Genomic DNA, 24,000 nt, shown 5'->3' with positions numbered 1-24,000 from the left:
GCTCTGTTTTTGTATTCAGCTGGCCGTGTTGGATAGCTCCCGGTGACTGCCCCCTGCATGAGACGTTGAACGTTCCCGGAGTTGATTGGTTGTCGCAACGCGACAAAAGTTAAAAATTTTTGACTTCACGCGACAGGTGAAATTACGCGCTGCGTGGCGTCGCGCGGCGACTCGCGTCGCTCCATATGCGTCCATCGCGTCGCCCGACGCGCCATTGCGCCCTGTCGCACAAACGGCATTGACTAAAATACAAAACTGTCTGCTTTTTCGCCCCGATTGCGCTCAGTGTGAACTCAGCATCAGATGCCTATTCCCAGGGGTCATACACACCACCTCCGGCATCGGATCAGGGGTGCGCTCCTCTATTTCAGAAGGACTGGCTTCCAGGGATGAGGTTGAGCGACTCTCAGCATATAGTCCACCTCATTCTGAACACAACAAAAACAAAAGAACTGATCCTGGAATCTTGTAAACACAGCAAACACCTGGCCCCACTCATCAACAACTGAATCTGTGTTGAAAGAGTCCACATATTCAAGTTACTGGGAGTCCACATTTCCGACGGAGGTGAAGAAAGGCCAGCAGAGACTCCACTTCCTGAGAGTGTTCTGGTTAAGAAAAAAAAAAAAAAAATCCTTGTAGACCAGCTGTTGGTAAAGTTGTACGAAACCACTTTTGAGAGTATACTGGCATATTTTATCACAGTGTGCATTGTGGGGTGCACTTCAGCCAACATGAAGGTGATGCAGAGGGTATTTTGGACAGGCAAGAAAATCAGCCAGCTCTCTCTACCTCAGCAGACCGATAAACATTGTCAAAAACACAACTCATCCTGATCATCCTGGTTTCAAACTGTTGCCCTCTGGTTGGTGCTACAGCATCATAAAACCTGGTAAACAGAGTCAGAGACAGCTACTTCACAGGAGCTATTTCCTCTCTAAATACCAACAAAACATGATCACAGTGCAAATAATAACAAAGTCCTGTGAAACTGATTTCTTTGGTTTACTATTTATTTCTATTGATGATTCATATTTATTTACAGTAAATGCACCAATGACCGCAGCTATTGTATACCCGCTGCACAATGACAAATAAATTCTATTCTATTCTAATTATAATACCGGCCAACCTTCACTTGCCCTTATGATATTGGCATTCAAACAGCCGCTGAATTAAGACACTGTAAATGTTTTTAGAGCAAATATTCTTCTTATTCTGCCCTCTTTGGCTTCTTCTGTTGACTAATAGTTTCAAATGATTCTCTTCCCTATCAGGCAAGTCATGTAATTAAATTCAGTTAGAACCACTTTGTTTTACAGTGGCGATTTGGGTTAGCCATCATTTTAATGAGCTGTGAAATAGTATGCATTGTATGCATAATTTCATTTCCGTAGGCTAAATCCACCCTCTTCCTTTGCCAGCCCTCAACATCAGGGTCGCTTGAGTCTGGATCTCAGCCAACAGAAGCGGGGAGGCGACTACGCTGAAACCACCTCGTCCCGCAGCAGCCGAGCCCCACACGGTACACACTCACTGTCTTCCGGCGCTCAAATCAGTCAGTCTCTGGCACGCATGCACGCACGTACACGTGAAAGTCACAAACTCCCTTGTGGTCATGCTCTGTTTTCGGACGTTATCGCTATTCATTAGTCTGCATCTAACCCTAACTATAGGTTCTTCAAATAACGGCCAGTACCGGGCAGAAAGGATCAAGATTCCATCTACTCCCCGCTATCCTCGCTCTATGCTGGGCTCAGACAGAGGTACGGCACTTGTGAAGAAAACAGCACATTCCAATATGCAGACACTTCAAAATGTAAAGCAAAACTGAACACCTTTTCTGTTTAACCTGAATTCATTTTTACTTGAACAAAATAACTATTTTAAATACAAGTCTTTGTACACTGCATCTCACACAAGGCAGCGGAGAGCCTCACACTCACATGGTTTGACTGTTTTGATAATGATGCCTAATTTTGGGGCTGCAAATAACAATCTGTCAATTAATCTGTCAATTACTTTGTTAATAATTTCCTCAAATGTAAATAAAAATCATTGTATTTATTTGCTTGGTAGAAAAAAAGTTATGAACATCTGGCAAGAAACGGCAACTGTGTCAGGCTGTCAGCATCAATCAGCATCAATCAGCAGTCATTTATGTTTGTAACCCTATGTGAAATTCCTCAAGCACTGCTTGCTAATGGCTGATTAATGCCAGAAGCAGCTTTTTTGGCTCCCGAGCCACCTGCAAACACAGGCAACAGGTGCCATATGGCATTTTCAATTGTCAGCTCAATTAAGTGTTTTGTTTTGTTTTGTTTTGTAGTAGCCACAATTGTCAATTGAATGTGATTGTTTCATCAGGAATCATGGTGCAGCTGTTGCAGTAGAACAGGCATGTCCAAACCCGGTCCTCGAGGGCCGCCTATCCTGCATGTTTTTGATGTTTCCGTCATCCAATGCAGCTGATTCAAATGATCAGGTTTGTTGTCAGGCTTCCGCTGAGCTTGCTGATGAGCTGATCATTTGAATCAGGTGTGTTAGGAGGACAGAAACCTCCAAAACATGCCGGATAGGCGGCCCTCGAGGACTGGGTTTGGACATGCCTGCAGTAGAACATCTAGTCAAGTTTCTTTGTGGCATGATGGCCAACTTCAAAATAGAAGCATACAAAGGCATCTGTGTATTGGTGCAAATGCATGTTTATTTTGAAGTTGGTCTTCTCAACTCCTCTCCGATGTGTTTTACTCTCATGCACAGCATTAACAATTGTTCCTGCGATTTTTTTTTTTTATTATTATTTATTTATTTACTTATTTATTTATTTTTACCCACTTTATGTACACTAATAAGCAGGTAATCAGGGCAAGACCAGATTCCTCTAGCATTTTGTTGAACCAAAGTACAGTGGGTCCCCGTGTTACGACATTAATCTGTTCCGCGGTTGGGATCATAATGCGAATTCGCCGAATGGCGGGCATTCGAAACCTATGTTAATTAGCTAATGCGTGTAAAACTCCAGGTAAAAACAAAGTTGTATATACATATTAAAACATGGTATCAAAATAGTATAGTAAGTGCTATGTATATACAGTGGTACCTCGGTACTCGACCATAATCCGTTCCGAGGTGGTGGTCGAGCACCGATTTGGTCGAACACCGAAACCAATTTTCCCATAAGAAATAATGGAAACTATTTTAATCCGTTTTTACCATTAAGAAAAATACCTAAAATATTATAAGAACATGTATCTAAACAACAATGAGGACGTAAATGTGCACAAGCGGTACATGATAAAGATATATAAAGCATTATTAAGCATTTTGTATAATTTACTTACGTTTTGGAGAGTGGCTGATGGCATACGGGAATGGATGCGGCGAGGACGGGAGGGAGGGTTAATCCTTGGAAGGGGAATCCCCTTTCATGATGACGCTAGGTAACGCGCCTTCAGGGGTTTTCTCCCTTCTCTCTCTCTTCTGTGGAGGTAAATCTGGCTGGGCAGTAGCCTTCCTCTTTTCTTTAAGAAGGAACCTGTCCATTGTAAGTTGCTTCTGCCTTTTTTGTTTGTCTCTTCCGTTCGATAGTGGTCCTCACTGTTTTTCTCTTTGCCTTCCCCTTATCACTATCTCTCTTAGGACCCATCATTAAGGGCTAGCGCAACACAAAAAAGTTGAAAATTGGGAAGAAATACGTACTCAAACAAACTGCGTAAGTCTTACTCCGTTGGCGGTCTGAGTTGAACTGGCGCTTGAACTGGCCGAAAAGAGCCGAGGAGCGCGTTCGGGTCGGCTCGGCTAGGCTCGGCTAGTCGAGCACGGCTAGGCTCGGCTAGTCGAGCACCGAAAATCTGATCGAGGTCCGATGCATTACCTACTTGATTTTTTTGGTCGAGCACCGATTTGGCCGAGTATAGAGGCGTTCGAGGACCGAGGTACCACTGTATAATAAACATATATACAATTAAAAAAACACAAATAACGAATATCGAAAGGATTTATTTACCTTTTTGTGACAAGCTTGTTAGGCCATATTCCCCAGTGAGTGTAGTCTAGGCTAGGCTATCTTAGCCCTCTTCGTATTTCTTGATTATCTCTAGCTTCGTTTCCGTAAAAATCATCTTCTTACCTTTCTTTAACATCACTAGCAATCTTGTGACCCATGGCTCATACATTCAAAGTTTGAATTAAGCAGTAAAATGCACAATAAATAGTTATTTTAAGCACTCAGACATGATCCAGTTTGTAGCATGCTGCCATTTTGACAGACCAGTATCTTAGGGAGTGCAGACCAATAGCAGACCAGCATCTGAGTGACTCGTTGCAGCGCAGTTTCACAGGACCAGAAAATAAGAGCAATTACCTAAAAACACCTAAAGATGGAGACAAAACAACACAAATAAAGCTAACCCCTAGGGTTATGACACTTGTTTTTGTCGTTTTTCTCGCCAAAGGTGGTGGTGATGTTAACAGACAGAGTTCTTTCTGATTGGACAGAATTGGGCAAAATTGCCATCTCGTAACTTGGCATGCATGTAAAAGAATAAACCAGCACTATGTGAATTCCTGTAGCAGCTATTTTTTTAAATAGACGGATATATACCGACGGAATTTTTTACACACAAAGAGAGGAGAATTATCCAGGTTTAAAGGGCCCTGATTACATTTAGACAAGGCCTTCTTTGTCTGCTTACATGGAGGACAACAAAAATTAGAGAATATTTACTGTTGAGATAAATTTCGAATTCTTAATTCGAAAGATAAATCATGGATCATTGATCAAAAATTGGGATTATTTGATGATTATTTGTCAGTTTCTCGTTTCCTTTCAAATTGGTCAGTTGTCATTCAATTCATTGTTACAAAAAAAGAACATTTGATGACTTGAGGTTGGCGTGACTTGACAACTGTGATCTCACATCCCTCCCTGTATTGAGCATTGCGTTCTGCATGCAAGGTATAAATGTTCCTTCTCAAATCTCCCATGTTCTTTGATGCAGGCTCCCTCTCACATTCAGAGTGCAGCAGCCCCAGCCTCATCACACCGCCGCAGTCGCCACTCAACCTGGAGACATCGTCCTTCGCCAGCAGCCAATCACAAGGCTCCATTTCCACTTTACCTCGTATCTCGGTTAGCCCGGTGCCAATCGGCGAGCGCAGAAAGGACAGGTACAAAGAGCGCGTCACCCAATTCCTGTCGGATTGACATGTCTGCACTGCTCTAACGCTTGTTGATGTTTTTGACTGTGCTGTCAAGTTGATTAGAGTTTTTGCTGTTGTGTAAGAGATATGAGTGATGGAGAGGGTGATAATAAGGATCATCTCTTACGCTTGCCACAGAGATGCTCCTTGAAGACTCTAAAGGTGTTGCCAAGCAACAAGTCCATCACTGTCAGAGCCACCATGGCCCCTCAGTGGCATTAAGAATGACTGTCTCCTGGGTTTATCACTTGGTTCTCTTCTGTCTTCGTACATACAGTAGCTTGTCTCATTTGGCACGGCAGTAGCCTTCAGTGATCACGTGTGTTATTGTCTCACAAAGATGTATATGTGCACTCCACTTTTATCTATTCCTTCCGCACCTCCCATTTCCAGATCTCTTCATCGTAATCGATCTTTTTTAAGGATTCCTCTAGCTGCGCGGCCGAGGTTCTCCTCTCTCAGGAGCCTCAGGTTCGTTCTGCCTCACGGTTGCGGCCGGCCACCCAACACAGCTCCCTGTCTTTTTTTACCTAAGCCCCCGTCATTGTCGTTCACCTGCTCATTTGCTGTTTGGCAGATGCCACGGACCGAGGCGAAAAATCCTATGGAATGCAAAAGCAGATGTTGTGGTGCATTTTACTCTGAATAGAAGGCTTGAATATTTTTTATAGCCCTCTGCATGCTGCATTGTAGCACCACAAAGGCAGGTCCCTCATATACACTTGATTTGCATATACAGTGCGACCTTGAGTTACAAATAGCGGTTTTAAAAGAGCTGTATCGGCTTTTCAACTTTGTGTTTAATGATAGGTATGTGCCTTGCGATGTTTTTTCGTCCCCTCTTTAAGGTATTTTCCCCACTTAGCAACAAAAACAACTGTCATGACTCTAGGGGGTTGGCTGGCTGTATTTGTGTTTTTTTTTTTGTCCTCATCTGCAGGCGTTTTTAGGTAATCGCACTTATTCTCTGTTGCCGCCTAGGCCTCCGTGCAATGCGTCACTACAGTGCTGGTCTGCTATTGGCCGGCCTCACTCGTTTCAAAATGGCGGAACGGTAAAGCTGTGTTCGATTGTGAGTGGTTACAAAACCGTATTTATCGTGCATGTTACTGCTTAATTCAAAGTTGAATGGGTTAGCCATGGGTCCCAAGATTGCTAATGATGTTAAAGAGAGAAGTAATCAAATGATATATATATATATATATATATATATATATATATATATATATATATATATATATATAATATTATATTCCCACTCCTATAGATCATGTTACAGGCCCAGGCCCATCCATATGTTATAATAATGAAAAGAAGAAGAGGACAAAGAAAAAGAGCAAGAAGAAAATGCTAGAGTGCTACAATACTGTACTGTACATAGCAATCAGTGTAATCTATAGTCACACACATATAGAGCACGTTATTAATGTATTTCCACAGTACTAGATGATTGATGCATGAGAAATTGTACAACACAACCTATCTGTAGATTGGTGTGTAATGAACCACTGGGACGGCATTATTTGTTATTGCTACCATTCCTATACCCATTTTCTTGAAAAGCTGTGGGATGCATTGTTCCAACGGGAATGAAAGCGATAAACCATGCCTCTCACTTTGTGGCTACCAAATCCTTTTCATGATGTTGTCCCTGTGAATTGCAGATTGCTAGTTACAAAATGCAAAGTTGCATTTACATAATACAGTTCCTTTTTTGGGTGAGAACAAAGTGCTTGTTCCAAGCTGTTTGTTACTACCGAGGTGACTTTTATTTATTTATTTATTTATTTTTTTTAACTAAAACATAAAACAGTGAGATATATCGTTTTATCAAAACTACCAGGTTTGCTAGTTTAATGCTAACGGTATAGATGGGTTAATGAAACTCGCATTGGTGCCACTAATTAATATACTTTATACATCTCTAAAACACATCACTGAATCACCTTCTGTGTGTTTTATGCTACCCCCTGATGGGCACAGACAAATTTGTCATTGTTCAATCACTGAATCACCTGAATCACCTTCTGTGTGTTTATTATGCTACCCCCTGATGGCCAAGATGTGCTGACCAGGATAAGCAGCATAATAACCATTGAATTATCACTACTATGCACTGGTCAAATCTTAACGTTCAATGAAATGATCTTTATTATATTCATATGATACTGTAAATACTTTTTTCAAGAACACGTTCCAAAAGTGTTGCATTTTGTGGTACTAGAGTGGGTTAATTGCATTTACAGGGAAAGCTTGCTACTTCGCGGTTCCATCTTCGCGGATTCACCACACCGCAGACTTTTTTTCCATTACACAGATTCACGACTTCAAGGGGGGTTAGGGTTTTTTATTACATATTGAACTTTTGCAATAGATCCCAAGCGTGCTGCTCCCGCAAAGGCTTGTACTGAGCCTAAACGCCAACAAAAAATGATGACAGTTGCTGATAAGGTGATACTTCTCGAAGGGAGATGTTGCGCGGCCGTGGCCCACCATTTGGGAGTGAATCCATCGTTCGCTACATTAAGGACGAGGCGAACATTAGAAGACTGCTGCCATTACCTTTGGCAATTCAGTGTAGCCAGTCGTTATGGCTCGAAATAAAACTACCGTCTGTATGGAAGCTGTTTTAGCAATATGGATTGATGACTGCCAACGGACGAAGAACATTGGGAAGCCCTTTCTTTTGTAAATATGTGTAGTGCAGTAATATTTGTCTTAAATTATATGTATAGCATGAAGACTTTTCACGCTTAAAAAAACCAAACAAAAAAACTTTTTTTTTTTTTTTTTAAATGTGAAAAGTTGGGGCGCTGCTTTGCAGATTTTCAGCTATCGCAACCGGTTCTGGAACGTATTGACCGCGATAAACGAGAGTTCACTGTATATCCATTTCGATAGGAAAAGAAATATCAGTGTTTTATTCAAGGCACCACTGTATATCATTTATTGGTCCTGTCTGCATCTGTCCCCCACCAGATGGGGAAAATCCCTTTTAGCTATTGCATGTGATGTCCACGCGGTCAATGTGCATGTGTGTATATTTGCTGGGAACCTTGAGATTCTGCAGTTTGCAACGTGTATGTTATGCATTATTAGTATTACTCAACCTTTATCTTTTAAGCTTTTCCATGTTTGTATGCCACTCTCTTTGGCTCTCCTCTCTGGCTGCTCGTCAGTTCCTCTTATCTTTCCTCATGTAATTGTGTGCTCTGCCCAATACCCACTGGTCATGAAGACACAGAGTTTATGCCTTGCCTGCTTTATATGAAGTATTGTACCGCTTGTATACACACACACACACACACACACACACACACACACCACTCTAAACCTTTTGGGATTTTTTTTTTGTGTAAAATTGCAATAAATTTACATGATATTTATTAGTACAATCTTTTATATACGGGTTAATAACGTAACCAAGGCATGCATTTTCATTGAGGATGCTAAATTATCCTGTGAGGATAGCTGGTGACTTGTCCAAGATGTAGTCAGGCATGATAGGCTGCACTTTTTGAGGAACTACTTGAAAATTTGTTGTAGAAAACATTAATCACAGTGAAGTCCTGTGAAGACCCTAACCCCCCCTAACATTTGATACATTTTTCTTGCAGGCCTTACCTGGAGGAACCTCGCAATGTCATTGTGCACAAAGGCGCAGAGCCTCTGGGCATTTCCATCGTGAGCGGGGAGAACGGAGGTATCTTCGTCTCCAAAGTTACTGCGGGTAGCATCGCCCACCAGGCAGGACTGGAGTATGGAGACCAATTACTAGAGGTGAGAACACAAACACTTAGGTTGTCCCAGTTTACCTCATGAATGATTAATTGCATTTGAAAAGTGTCATAGAAGGAAGTATATTCTTACTTTCCCGACACAGCGTGTTTGACTTCACTGACTGGGGAAAGTTCTATTCTTTTCAATCCACTTGTTTACATAGCTGACATTTATTATGCATCATAAAAAGGTGGATCTGTTTTACGTAGTTAATACACCCATTTGTTTCCTCTCTTTTTATAGTATTTGCTTTAGTTTATAAGAGTTCATACAAATGTGCTGTATTGTATTCATATTTATGTCACACACGTTTGTGTGGCAGTGTTCATGGTGAATGCTTACAAGACTACATGTGAAAGTACAGTGTTCCCTCGCCACTTCACTTTTTGCGGCTTCAGTGCTTGGCATACTTCCTCAAAGACCCTCAAAGACCATCATTTTACAGCAGCGCCTACCCAATATACTGCAAAAACATTCCCACACTCAGTCCTAATGTGGAGTCTGAAGCAGTGTTAACACTCGGTCTTGTTCAGCGGCAAATGAAGAATTTTTTGTTTAAAGCTAAACCACTTTTCATCATTCTACATCGAAGGAGCATCTCATAAGGCATTTTGGCAACTACTCCTAAAAGGAGTGCACGTGTGGCTGTGAGTGACATCTGTGCAGAGACGTACATGTGAAGGAGGTGACTGGGGTGTGAGCGTGAGAGAATGACACTCTTAAAGAAAACATGTATTATGTAGTGTGAGGAATGGGTGGCAGGAATGGGCAAAGGGCGGCTGGGGTGGGGGGCTGTTTGGCCTCCATACTACAGTTAAGAGATCACTGAGCATGTGAAAAGAAAAGTAGACAATGTTTTATTCTTCCACATTTTATACTTTTTATTTATGTGCATCTGCGGGAGGTGTCACTTATCACAGGGGTTTTCCGGTCCTCTTCAACTGCGGGAAACGAGGGAACACTGTATTTACACCAGTAAGTAAAACATGCAACTGTAGTAAACAGATTACCTGTATTGCCATATTGTGATATTGTTTATTCTAATAAAATACAATTAATTGCGTGCTTGTAAAAAAAACTAACAAACAAAAACCTTTTGATAGGACCTTCAAAAAATAAACACAACCACATGTTTAGCAGGGAAAAAAACTTGTAGTTGGATTACTTTCCATAATTGTTCAGCCCTACTCATGATATATACCTGTAGTATGTGGATCATGTGAACTTAATCTCACCATTCCTTCTTTAGTTCAATGGCATCAACTTGCGAAATGCTACGGAGCAGCAGGCCCGCCTCATCATTGGCCAGCAGTGCGACACCATCACCATCATGGCCCAGTACAACCCACACATGTACCAATTAGGCAACCACTCTCGCTCCAGGTAACATTGTGTCTATACCAATGGTTCTTAACCTGGGTTCGATCGAACCCTAGGGGTTCAGTGAGTCGGTCTCAGGGGTTCGGTGGAGCCTCCGACGCAAAGGTCCAACCCTCAGTCTAGTCTGCAGTAGTGAGCACAGTCATTGAAAGCATCCTGCTCCTGACATTTCCTACCATGCACTGTGTTGCTTTTGTTATTTGAACAAGGTGATATTAATGCACAATTCATTTCGTGCACCAGTAAAAAAAAAAAAAATCAAATTTTATTTTTTACTAAAGAAGGATTCGGTGAATGAGCATATGAAACTGGTGGGGTTCGGTGCCTCCAACAAGGTTAAGAACCACTGGTTATACCCTTATTGTAGCAATGTGGCTAGGGGCTGCCATCTTGGTGAAATTTTCTGAAGAAGAAGAAAAAATTAACAGAAAACATGCACTTAGAACTTTAAACAACTCTGAAATGCTCTTTGCCAGATATTCACGACAAACCACTTGCTGAGTGAAATACATTATCTATTTTACTGCCTACACGATTATTTGAAAGAAGAATGTTTAATTTTCCCATTTTAAGGTGATTTTTTTTTTTTTTGAGGCAAGTGATATCGTTTTAAACATCACAATATTTTTTAAGGGTGGGATGAATTTAATCTCATGTTATCTTAATTGTGGATAAGTCGGCTGACTTGCGGGCGAATTGAGTACGTTTTTCAAGTAGAGCAGACATTTCCAAAGTCTGGCCCGGGGGCCAGTTGCGGCCCGTTGTCAATTTCCATCCAGCCCGCAGCCTCCGTCATAAAATCAATAACGTCTGGCCCGCATGGAGAATTAATGCATTGGGCAGTAGCGCTGTTAGCTGCGTGTGCTAAATGCTGCCATCTATAGGCTCAATTAGGAACAGCAAATGAGTATATGAGTAATTGACTGTATGAGCCCCTAATTTTCTAAAATGGCGACAATCAACAAAAGGAGGAAATTCAGCACCAGCAGCTTTATATTGACAACTTTTACTGACAGCTGGATAAGGACAAGTTTCCGTAAGTAAATGCTAAGCTTGTTCGGGTCAACGTATTTGTGTGAGAAGACATTCTCGGTTATGAGCTTAAATAAGAGCCGTGTGAGGACACGGCTACCGAACTCACGAACACACACAATAATAAACATTTAAAAATCCAATCAACATTTATAGTTACTAATTTCATATTTTAAATGAACCCTGCACTTATTTCATATTTTAAATGAGCCCTGCATTTGTTGACATGACTATTACTTGTTCATTTCTCTGTTATTGTGTTAAAAAATTCTATAAATATTAAACTGCCATGGTGAGATATTTTTTTATGTTTCAAATGTAATCTGCACCCAAGAGTACAATTACAGTCGGCCCCCGGTTTACGAACACCCTCTTTAACGAACATTTCGACTTACGAGCGTAAGTCCCCCACTTTTTTGTCCCCCACTTACGTGCAAACCTTTCATCTTACGAACAATCTGACATGCCGGCCATTGTATTAGTTCCGATATTTTCGCTCTGCTGCGTCAACAAAATTAATAAACGACGCTGGTCACGGCAACGTTGAACGCTATTGCTCTTACAATGTCACAGTCACTGTCTCAGTCACGGTGTCAGTCACGGAGTCAGTCACGGAGATGCCGATATGCTATTGGTCGATTAAGGTCACGGTCGGTCTCACTCACTGAGATGCTATTGGCCGGCGTCACGTCAATCACAGAAATGCAGATATGCTATTGGTCGAACGCCTTTATCTAGCTTGATGGCACAGCTGGTCGGGACAGAAGGAAGGAGAGAAAATGAGTGAAAAACGGAAGGAAGGAATGTTGTGAAGACTTTGCAAACTTTATCTGTTAGACATGGCTTCTAAAATTACAAGTGGCGGTAAAGGAAGAAGTTAGAGGATGATGACAATAGAAACCAAGCAGGAGATAATAAAAAAAAAATACGAAGGAGGCGCATGCATAGTTAACCTTGCTCATGAGTATGGACGGAACCGCTCGGCAATCTTCTAAGGGCAAGACTTTCCTAGCCTGGGGACGGACCTCGCTCGACAACAAAATGGAGAGGCTTCTTCTATTATGGATTAAAGAGAAGGAAATCACCGGTGATATGTTTTAGTTTGAGAAAAGTTCTTGTTTAAGAAAATAAATAAATAAATTCTGCGGGTTGGTCTCCTCTCCCCTCCGCCTCCACCCAGCTCAAGTCACGTCGCCCCAAAGGTAAATGTCATTTTTCCTTTGTATATGTTATTTAATTTAACTGTACAGTAGATTATGTTACTCATTTTTAATATGTGTATAAAGTCGTGATGTTTTTACCTAAGGTTTTTGCACGCGTTGCACGCATTCACTAATTAACATAGGTTTGGATTGCCCGTCATACGAGCAGTTCAAGTTACGGGCGTAGCCGCTGAACGGATTAAGTTCGTAACACGGGGGCCCACTGTACTTGTGTTAAACTGTTACAAAAAAGTTAGTGTTAAAAAAAAAGTGAATATTCAATTTCAGTATTAAATGTCAATTCAATTTTGATATACATGTTTCAAATTAACCAAAACACAAAACCAAAACACATGCTTAAGATAGCTGAAATGAAAATAAAAAAGCAAATGTTAAACACAGAACGGATCGCTGAAATGTATACAAACTAATTGCTCCTATATGTAAAGAATGCCTGCCAAGGTTGGTCCCCCTACATTTTTAACACACCAAATCTGTCCCATTTTGCTAAAAGACACCCCTGGAGTAGAGGACAAAATTAAAGTTTTACCATCGGACATTGTACAACAATGTAAAAGTTGATGGAAAATGTAGATTTTCTGGGAGAGTACTAAGATATCTTCCCTCTCTCAGTATATCCCTTGTAACCTATTGCAAATTATTATTACAAAAAAATTTCGCGTCACTCAGTTTTTTCTTTTTTTCTGGTGGGGTTGACCATATAAAGAAGGGAGTGGTTTCAAAGCAGACACAATTCACCACACATGGCCCAGTACACTGTGATGCACAACTGGACGTCTCCTCAGGGCATAAAAAAACACTAAACACATGTACACGCACATACACGCACACACACACACAGAACATGCACACTCCCTTCAATTATCGGAGTAATCGATTTAGTTGATGTTCCTCAGTAATGTTTGTTTGCCTCTTCCAATAACAAAGCTGAAGTGGGTTTTGTGTACATATATAAAAAAAGTGTGGCTGCATCTGTCTCTACCTTGCTATCGAATGATTTGGCCAAAAGAGCGATCAATCAATTAAAAGTGCTAAATCACCATGGTACATGGTCCCAATATACTTCACAAAATAGTGCAATTCCTAACAATTCACCAAAAAAAAAGAATACATAAAAGAATTTAAACTCATGGAAGTGACAGGAAAAAGGGTGATATTAATGTTACTGTATATGCTCTACTGGAGCGAAATGTTGACCAAAATGAAAGGTTTTAAGACGTATTTGAGTTTTTTATTGGACAACGCTTCCCTCACCTTCACTGGAAGACACTTACATAAAAAACGGGGCACGATAAGTGAAGGTCAGACAATCAGTCGACTTTTTATTCACAGAGGGGATGATTCGAAAATGTGAGTTTGAAGTCTGAAGGGAGCACATAGGAATATATCTGGTGAGTAGCTCAGACAGGTACATTGCTGCCAGACCATTTAACACCTTAAATGTTAGGAGATTAACATTGAAATCAGCTCTGGTCCGAATAGGTAGCCAGCTAAGTGATACCAAAATGCGGATTCACTCAGCTGAATTCTGACTTCTTGTAGTATAGTTGAGTTCATTACAATAGTCCATTTTAAAAGCACAAGAGCAATAAAACAATCTCTACATTACAAAATGATAGAACGGGGCAGATTTTAGCTAGATAAAGTGCCGCTTTCGCAATTTCCTGGATATGAGGCTGAAAAGTCAGAAGGATCGAAAGTAACTCTTAGGTTTCTATTATGAGTACTTGCGTATAGCCTGCAGCCATCGATATTAAGAGTTCTTGCAGAGATGCTTTTGGTTGGAGGGCCTACGTATCAATTTTGTTTTTCAAGGGTTTATTATAAGAACATTATGACACAGGAGTGTAAGGAAAAATGGATTGGAATTGGTCGATTTAAAACTGTCAAAAAATTCAAGTGTTTTCTTAAGTGATAAGTATACATATAGAAGAATGGAAGCAGCATAGAAGTTGGACAGAACTAGATGGACCCTACTTTATTTGTGTTTTTTGAACAGGGGTTTAATAATTGCAGATTTAGATGCAAGAGGGACAAACCCTTCAGCAAGAGAGGTATTGCAAATAGCGCTTGTAATATCATTTAACATGGGAAAAACTTTCTTAAAGTGGTCTGATGTAAAGGGATTGAGTGCACGTTACATGTTTTGAAGCTGCTACCAAAGATGCCAAGGCCTCCAGGGAGGTTAGGTAAAAATAAAACAACTGATAACAGCTTTAAATATTCACAACACATGCGTGATACTTTTCGAAGGTTTGAAATAAAAAGGTTCACATTGCCGTATGTGACTTGAATTTTGCATCACATCTAAACACATCGAAAACTGAGAGTCACCCGTCTGCTGACAGTCTCAAATGGTTTTTGAACATGTTATAACAAGCATGTGGTCGCCAAAACAATGATCCCACCAGAGTGGGGTGGCCTGCCAGATGGGGATCCCGTTCTAATTGTTTCACCTCCCTGCTCAGCTCGCTGCATGTTCCTGCACCTGCAGGACCTGCTTCTGAAGGACAGGCCGAGAACAAGCTCCACGTCTGGCCAGCCTTGCCGTGACCTCGCATGGCTCGCCAAAAGCTCACCTCCGTTTAGGTGGGAGTGATCCGGCAGGCTCCATAGCAGGACTGCCAAGTGAATTGCGTAAACACAAGAGCGTGAACACACACAGACAGCCACAGTAATGACAAAGACCAGCAAACAAAATAAACTTGTATGAACACAAGCGCAAATACGTGCACAGTCTCAGTGGAGGAAAATGAGTAAGCAAATGAGCGTGTTGAACACGGGGCTTTTTTCCTCTTGGTTGCTAGTTCAAACGGCAACAGAGCAACCTATGAAGCCACGTTACACAAGATATTTTGAAATGTTTTGCAATTGTTTTAAAGATCGAAACTTCACATATATTTACAAACAAGCAGTCGACCACATAGGTGTTAATACATAGCTCCTTCCCTTAAGCACGACGTGTGATTGTCATGCATCCCTGATCAAAAATGACACTTTGAGTTTGTTTGACCTACACAGTCTCTAGGTCTAAATATTTAGGCCTCTGAAGTAAGGCGTCCTTATGGAGCTACATAACATCTTAGAACTAAAATATATACATTTCACATAGCCTCTGCAACAGGGCCAAAGTCAGATGCTAGCCAGGGGTGGCTAAGGCTCTCTTCACACCAAGCCGGCGTCATCAGTCAGAACTCGTCGTGCGCTGTCAACTTGGTGTGGGGAAACACTGTTGGAACGTCTGCATTCGTCACAGGGCGTGGTAAAACTGTTTTGGGCTGATTCAGCAAATTGAATCGAGTCGGGGCAGTCGGAACAATCTTCACTTTGAGTGGCTGTTTAGCTAGAAAATTACCTCATAAGACAACAGGAAGTGACAAACCTGGAAAAAACAGGGCGAAAGTCAAAACCTTTAATATGCAACTTTTTCAAGAACATAATTTCTCTAGTTTTTTTTTCACATCCCAACTCAATGGATAACTGGACAGAGGAGCATGAGGAGATTAATCATGAGTGAAAATGAAAAAGTATTTGCCTATAAATAAGGCTACGGACATGATGTCAGGCATCCCACAATGCATTGTGGGAGAAATATATATATATATGATCCCTATTAGCTTACAAATAATGTGTTTGACTATTTTCTTTGTTCGGTTGCAGCTCCCGTCTCGAGCCAGCTAGTACTCAATCCACACCGCAGGGGAGCGGCGCTGCCACCCCAGAAAATCACTCCACTATCGATACCCTCAGTGAACAGGATGAGGGCACACTCACGCCATCCTCCAAACAAACCACACCCACTACCAGCCCCCACAATTATGTCAGGTAAACACAATCTCTCCCATGTGCAAGCCACTGTGGTCACAAAACAACACGATCTGCCCCTGTCGCCTCTCAGAATGCACTCTGATGGCAACAAACAGGTGGGAGAGCCACGACTTGTGACGGTGCACCGACCCGGAGTGGAGGTGGGAATCACACTTTGTGGAGGGAACCTGCAAGGCGTCTACGTAGATAGTCTGGATGAGGACAGTCCTGCCAGAGGGGCTGATGGCCTGCGTGCTGGCGACCTTATTCTAGAGGTATTGCCATTTTGTACCAACCTTTTTGAAAGTGAGAGCTACTTCTTTGGTACTGACTAATTACGAAGAGCACCAGTTTATGTGAAGACACTGATCATGTCAACGATTTCTCACAATAACAAAGAAACAGCTGTAATAAATGTGAAAATCCAGTGAAATATGTTATCTACATGTAACATGTATAATTGTTTGTAACATTCCTAGAAAAATCACACCGTTCTAACACTTGTGAGCTATTTGCAGAACAGGCCTGCCTGTGGGCACCACGTTGGTGACCCCTGCTGTAGACACATTTTGTACCTGCACAAACCCGATTTTGCGTAACATTCATGATGGTTATTCAGTGTGCATAAATTATTTTCTCATGAATCAATTGATAATGTACACATGTATGAAATGCTCACTTAATATCACTATTATTTCTTATGAGAAAGGCTCTGCAGCCACCTGGAATGTATTCTTAAAATTAAAAAAAATAATTTAATTTTAAGTGAACTGAATGACAGTTACGTCTTGTTGATTTCCAAAACCAGATCACAAAGATAAATAAAAATAACTTTTATTGCCATTATTATTTGTTCGTAATAATATGGAATGTAGTCTGCTCGGGGAAGTGAACAGACTAAGAATTTCTTTGTGTAGTATTACTATGCATATGACAATATAACTCTTGAATCTTAAATAAATATAACTTGAAAACATTTGTTGCCTTGCATTGCAAAAATGTTTCTTTTAAGTCCAGCTAAGTCAAAAATACAAAAGGATGTTTTTGATAAGTGGTCTTCAGTTTTCAGCATCTGTCATTTTACTGGGGCGTATGTGCAAAATACAGTACAGTATACCCCAGCCATACAAAATTAATCCGTTCTGGGTTTGGGATCGTAAGGCGAAATCGTCGTAAGTCGGACAATAGAAATCTATGGTAATTAGCTAATGTCTATAAAACCCCAGGTAAAAAGAAAATTGTATATACATATTAAACTTACTAAAAAAAAAATAGTATGGTAGGTGTGATTTATATATAATAGACCTGTGTATAATTAAATAACATCATAAATAAAAAATATATATAATGGAAAAATTACATTTTATTTACCTTTGGAGTGACGTGACTTGAGCTAGTTACTGCCATATTCCCTAGCGAGGGTAGCCTAGCCTAGCCTAGCCTTCTTCATATATCTTGATTATCCCCTGCTTTGTTTCCATACTAATCATCTTCTTACTTTTCTCTTTAACATCACTAGCAATCTTGGGACACATGGCTAACCAATTAAAATTTGAATTAAACACTAAAATGCACAATAAATACAATATTGCAAGCACTCACACAAGAGTGTGAGTCGGTGTCTTAGTGATGCCGGGACGCCGACCAATAGCAGACCAGCATCTTAAAACACTGTGACGCCGACCGATAACATACCTTAGTGACGTTGTCCAATAGCAGACCAACATTTGACGTATGCAATGACGCGTGTAGTGACATATGAGCCCGGTGCGACTCGCAGAGTCATACGCACGAACACTGACCGCCAAGTTTAAATTTGGGGAAAAATGCTGTAAAGTGGGGGACATAAAAACATATTCCGCTTCGTAACGTGAAAAACATGTAAATTAGGGATGCCGTAACTCGGGGGTCCATTCTACTTAGTCATAATAATCAAGCGTTCCTAGGGCGGCCCCTCTGTCTCGAAAAGGAACTGCTTCCTGACCTGAATATGCAGCTTTGTCCCCCTTCTGTCCTTCAATCTTGCCTTATTTGTTCTCTTCCTCGATGGTGGCCCAAATCAACATGTCGTCTCTTTAATCAAGCTGAAAGCTTGAGTCATCTTTGTAAGATGGAGCAAATTCCTTCTCACGTAAGTGCATAGTACAAGTAATAATACTGCTCTTATTTAGTCATTGGTTTATTTTGCAGTATAACTCTGTGAATATGAAGAACAAGACAGCAGAAGAAGTCTATGTGGAGATGTTGAAGCCAGCGGAGACTGTCACGTTCAAGGTCCAGCATCGGATGGATGATTTTAGTATGCTTAAAGATGTTCCAGGAGATGGCTTTTATATAAGGTATGCACACAAATCCACATTGCATGTGCATGTTCTGTGTAAAAAGACATTAATTTCCTCAAGCATCCTTGTGCGTGTACACAATTCTATTAATAGAACAGCCACTGGAGCTGCCCTTGGACAAGAAGGGATCTTTCTCATCTAACAAATTATGGCCCAGATCCACTCTGGGTTTCTAAATGTCCAATTTACATTACCTCATCTCTACTCTGCACGCAATTAGGGTGGACCATCACAGCAGCTGCTGCAGTCACTTGTCATATAGGCAAGTGTGCTGGTGATGTCATATGCAGTAAATACTTGTAGTCTGTCTTGCTGTCAAAGGAAGACTACTCAGGGAAAAGACTTAGCAGGCTCAGAGTGAAACGAATGAGGCATACAGCATGTATAGATAAACCTATGATTCCCTATCTCATAGGGCTGCACAATTAATCACATTTTAATCCTGATCACAATATTGGTTGTCATGATTAATTAAACTGATACTCGGCGATATCAACATTGGAAAAATTCAAGCACTTTTTTTTTTTTTTACTACAAGTCAAATCGTGCACTTTGTCATCCTGCCACCAGGATACAATGTTTTTCCACATGTTCACATGACAAAAGCCTCAGCTTTTCTCTAGGTTTATAATATTTTCCTCTATGAAATGGCTTTGAGTTTCTCACCCGATTCCTAACATATACAGTGCTAGCTGTCAATTGACACCCATTTTGAAATATTCGATCGGCAAAAAATTTGAATAAATTCACTTTGAAATGACAAAAAATTACATTTTGACTTCTAATTGATTAAGATGAGCTTAAAAGTAAATAATGTGTTTGGTTCTAAGTCAGCTTTTTTTTTCATTGGTTTGCACTCAGCAAGCAAGTTAACTGTGTTGCCCTGTGTGCCATTTGTTTTAATTATTAGTTACTTTATTTATTTTAGTTTATTATTATTATTTGTAAGTATCAAGTCTTGAAGAATTGTTTGTATACTGGTTGTTTAAAAAAAAGGGGGGGGGGGGGCAATAAATAAACATGTTTGACCAAACATAATAACCGTGAATAATAGTCTTGATTTCAATATTGACCAAAATAATTGTGATTATTATCTTGGCCATAATGGTGTAGCCCTACTATCTCATGATCTTGTTCTACCGCCAAACTGTTCTGTCATATCTGTCCATTCATCAACATTATGCTCGCAACACCTCACTTCTCTACCATCTTCATCATCACTTGCCATGTTTCCATCTCTACTCCCTTCCAGAGCGCTTTATGACCGCGTGGGCGAGGCCGAGGGAGACCTGACGTTCAAGAAGGATGACATCCTGTATGTGGACGAGTCCTTACCAAAGGGCAGCTTTGGGACTTGGATGGCCTGGCAGTTGGACGAGAACGCGCAGCAGATCCAGAGGGGGCAAATCCCCAGCAAGTATATGTGAGCAATACGATGCACACGTATTACACATACAATGTCTGCACCGTATCGTTATACAATAGACAGTGTCAGTGGCTGCACTTGTATTATAGGTCATATTGGCCAATTCAACTTTATTACTTTAGTATTTTGTTGGTTGATATGTTTAGTTATGTAGTCAATTAGTGCATTACTCAATAGTCTCACTGTAGTCCCATTGCCAGTAATTTGTACAATATCATAGTTTTTTTTTTTGTTCTTTCTGTTAACTGTTATAGCCAATTACATCAGAAAAATAGAGAGCATATCTAACACAAGCTATCACGTTCCAGGATGGACCAAGAGTTCTACCGGCGACACAGCGTGACTGAAATGAAGGAAGATTCCGGCAAGACGCTTTCTGCCGCTGCACGCCGCTCCTTCTTTAGAAGGAAACAGAAGCACAAACGCAGCAGCTCCAAAGACAGCAAGGAGACTGTGGCTCTGGACACCATCAGCGCGGACTCTATTCCCTTCTTGGATGGTGAGGGCGCAGGCCGATAGCCTCTTAATATCATAGTGGTCCAAAGTGATGTCATCATCACACATTTTTTGTCTATAGACTGTGTTAGCCTGGCCTACCAGAGGGTCCAGAAGGTGGAGTGCACCTCTCCCAGACCAGTGCTTGTCCTCGGCCCGCTAACTGACCCCATTAAGGAGATGCTTATCAAAGAGTCTCCGGGGAAGTTCTTCAGATGTATGCTTGGTGAGCCTTCTCATTGTGATGTGTGTGTGTTTTTTATTGTTTTTCTCAGTGTGATGCGGAATAGAGCGCATCAGTGTAGACAGTTAAATTAAATGCTTCTCAAATAGATAGAAGAAGATCCATGACATTTGCTTGAAAACATAATTCCCCATGTCATTATTAAATTGCTGTTACCAAATCAAAAAAAATTACCATTGCATTTGTAATTTTTTTTTCTTTTGTTTGTTAAACTAGTAATAATATACTATACTATACTTATACTTGTGTACGATTTTGTGACATTTTCATGTAACAGACAATATTGCCACATTTAGATGAGCAAGTTATTTTTCTTTTCTTTTGGCAGAGGTAATGAAGGCATCTCAACAAGCAATTGAGAGAGGCGTCAAGGACTGCCTTTTTATCGACTATAAGCGTCGCAGTGGTCATTTTGATGTGACCACGGTTGCATCCATAAAAGAAATAACAGAGAAGGTGCTTGTTCCATTTCAACTTTTCATCCAATGTGGTAACTCTGTTCGGTTTATTGTCCTGCATCTCAAACATAAAGATCTCTGCAAACAGTAAAACTTGTGCTCTTTTGGTTTCGGAAGGATTTTATCATTTGTTTACCATTGCAGGGTTGTCACTGTTTGTTGGACATCGCACCGCATGCCATAGAGAGGCTACACAGTGTTCATATTTATCCCATTGTTGTTTTTGTCCGTTACAAAAACGCCAAGCAGATCAAGTAAGTGGCACCATAACTCACACAAAAAATTGACTTTAAATGTTTTATATAAATTCATGAAAAATGAATCCAACATTTATATTTGGGCTCCACAGCTCATCCGTCCAGCCATTATCGTTACCCCTTTTCCACACGAGGGGCATTGACATGCTGGAGCCTATCCCTATCCCAGCTGTCTTTGGGAAGTAGGCTCCGTATACCCCGACATGGTTACCAGCCAGTCGCGGGGGCACACAAAGACAAAACAACCATTTACACTTAGTAACAGACCTAAGGGCAGTTCCGAATTCTAACCAACCATGCATATTTTGGAAACCGGAGCGACTGAAGAAAACCCACGCAGGCACAAGGAGAAAGATTCAAACCCCACACAAGAAGGTTGCAGGCCGAAGCATTATCTTGAGGACCCTGAGTTGTCCTCCAGAGCTCAAAAGATACACAGTACAGTAAATTTAGCATGACTGTAAAACAACAGATTTTGAATTATATACCACCCAACCACTATGGCCTCTCCTACAACTGGTTAGCCCACACACAGCTTGGGCTCTGGTAACAATCCTCCCGAAAGGGGGGACTCACTTCCTCTTTGGAGTTGCCCGCTGCAAGAGGCAGGTGTGGGCATACTTATTGGTCGGTGCCTGTCGTGGTGGCAATCCTTGAACCCGCTGTTGGCACCTGTGGTAAGGGAGGCCATTCATTTCGAGTGGGGGAGGAGTTTGTGAGGCCATGGAAAAGGGCTTCTGTACGGCTTTGAGGAAATTCTGGTCTACCATCCGACGTCTCAGGAGGGGGCAGCAGTACACCATTAACACTGTGTAAAGTGGAGCTGGGGCGCTGCTGATCTCAAATTGCCACGTCAGAAGCCGGTGGGTTGAATACTTCAAAGGCCTCCTCAGTTCAACTGACATGTTTTCCCTTGAGGTAGTAGAGTCCGGAAACTCAGAGGTGGGCTCTCCCATCTCCGGGGCTGGAGTCACAGAGGTTGTAAAAAAAACACTCCTTGATGGCAAAACCCATGGGGTGGATGAGGTCCCTCCACAGTTCTTAAATGCTCTGGATATTGGAGGGGTGTCCTGGCTGACACATTTTTGCAACATAGCGTGGACATTGAGAACAGTGCCCCTGGATTGGTGGTCCACTTCTTAAAGAAGGGGGGCCGAAGGGTGTGTTCCAACTACAGAAGGATCACACTCCTCAGCCTGTCCGGTAAGGTCTATTCAGGGGTGCTGGGGAGGAGGTCCCGTCAGGAAGAGCAGTGTGGTTTTCTTCCTGGCTGTGGAACAGTGGATCAGCTCGGAAGGATCCTTGGCGGTGCAATGGGCCAGTGTCGAGCCGCTCCTCCTCCGTGTTGAAAAGAGCATCATCCTGGAGGTACTGGACGAAGTGGCTGAGGAGAGGGAAGTCGGGGCTTCCCTGCTTAAAATGCTGCCCCTGCAACCCCTCCGTGAATAAACCGGTAGTGAATGGATGGATGGATGCATGGATGGACAAATAAGTTATTACAAATTGGCTAATATCTAATCTGTACATAATGATTTTTTACACGCCACATGTCACTTTGAATCAGAAGTTTCCATTGACTATTTCACACCGAGCAAAGATCCAGCTTTTGATGCTAAGTCTATTGTGCGTCTGATATAAACATGTTGCTTGTTAACAACCTTCTATGTCTTCCTGGGCAATTGTCAGGGTTCAATTAAAAAAGAAAAAAAACACAGTGTACTGCACGTGGAGCCGCAAAACTCAGTACAGAATATAGTCACATTTTTGTTTGATAAACGACAACTGATTTGAGGTACATCAGCATTTTGTGTACTGCAAAGAGTTACTGATGCCCACCCCCCGTCGTCAAATTAATGTTCTTATCAAATGAGGAGGGACAATTGATGCCCAAGCTTAAAGCACATAACTGAGCCCCATTTTAGCAAAGCTAAAAAAAAATAAAAAAAAATACAACAAAATATAACTGAAATTCTGACAGTTTTGTCTCCACTGTATATTGTAGTTGTAAATAAGGTATCCATCTTTTTCCCCAGGGAGCAAAAAGATCCTATTTATCTGCGGGACAAAGTGTCTCAGAAACATTCTAAGGAGCAGTTTGAAAGTGCACAGAAGATTGAGCAGGACTACAGCAAGTTCTTCACAGGTGCGTGCTGTGTGTGTGAGTGTGAGTGAGTATACTGCAGGCGTCACCAGCTTCAGCCATTGAGGGTACCTATCCAGCATCCGTTCGGTGTAACCTCCTCCGATACACCTGATTCAAATTATCAGGACAATTATCAATCCCCTACAGAGCTTCTTGATGAGCTGATCATTTGTCGGAGGAGGGTTGCACCAAAAACGTACTGGATAGG

The 24,000-nt window shown here is 41.4% G+C and overlaps 1 protein-coding gene across 1 annotated transcript in view; it reads left to right on the top strand.

Annotated features, from left to right (window-relative positions):
• The window catches only part of dlg5a (discs, large homolog 5a (Drosophila)), a 54,544-nt gene that overhangs the window by 27,744 nt on the left and 2,800 nt on the right, over nucleotides 1-24,000 (top strand). The window contains exons 19-33 of the mRNA XM_088422013.1: nucleotides 1,425-1,525; nucleotides 1,677-1,766; nucleotides 5,004-5,172; nucleotides 5,629-5,676; nucleotides 8,823-8,985; nucleotides 10,235-10,368; nucleotides 16,281-16,445; nucleotides 16,519-16,702; nucleotides 18,618-18,766; nucleotides 20,022-20,192; nucleotides 20,504-20,694; nucleotides 20,773-20,916; nucleotides 21,263-21,390; nucleotides 21,537-21,646; nucleotides 23,683-23,792. Of these exons, the coding sequence (XP_088278139.1) occupies nucleotides 1,425-1,525; nucleotides 1,677-1,766; nucleotides 5,004-5,172; nucleotides 5,629-5,676; nucleotides 8,823-8,985; nucleotides 10,235-10,368; nucleotides 16,281-16,445; nucleotides 16,519-16,702; nucleotides 18,618-18,766; nucleotides 20,022-20,192; nucleotides 20,504-20,694; nucleotides 20,773-20,916; nucleotides 21,263-21,390; nucleotides 21,537-21,646; nucleotides 23,683-23,792 (2,057 nt within the window). The remainder of the gene's footprint in view (nucleotides 1-1,424; nucleotides 1,526-1,676; nucleotides 1,767-5,003; nucleotides 5,173-5,628; nucleotides 5,677-8,822; nucleotides 8,986-10,234; nucleotides 10,369-16,280; nucleotides 16,446-16,518; nucleotides 16,703-18,617; nucleotides 18,767-20,021; nucleotides 20,193-20,503; nucleotides 20,695-20,772; nucleotides 20,917-21,262; nucleotides 21,391-21,536; nucleotides 21,647-23,682; nucleotides 23,793-24,000) is intronic.

Source organism: Hippichthys cyanospilos, chromosome 8, assembly GCF_059441005.1.
Source record: "Hippichthys cyanospilos isolate Australia breed blue-spotted pipefish chromosome 8, RoL_Hcya_1.0, whole genome shotgun sequence".
Lineage (NCBI taxonomy): Eukaryota > Metazoa > Chordata > Actinopteri > Syngnathiformes > Syngnathidae > Hippichthys > Hippichthys cyanospilos.
The sequence above is the reverse complement of the archived record's forward strand: the minus strand, read 5'-3'. Positions and strand labels throughout refer to the sequence as shown.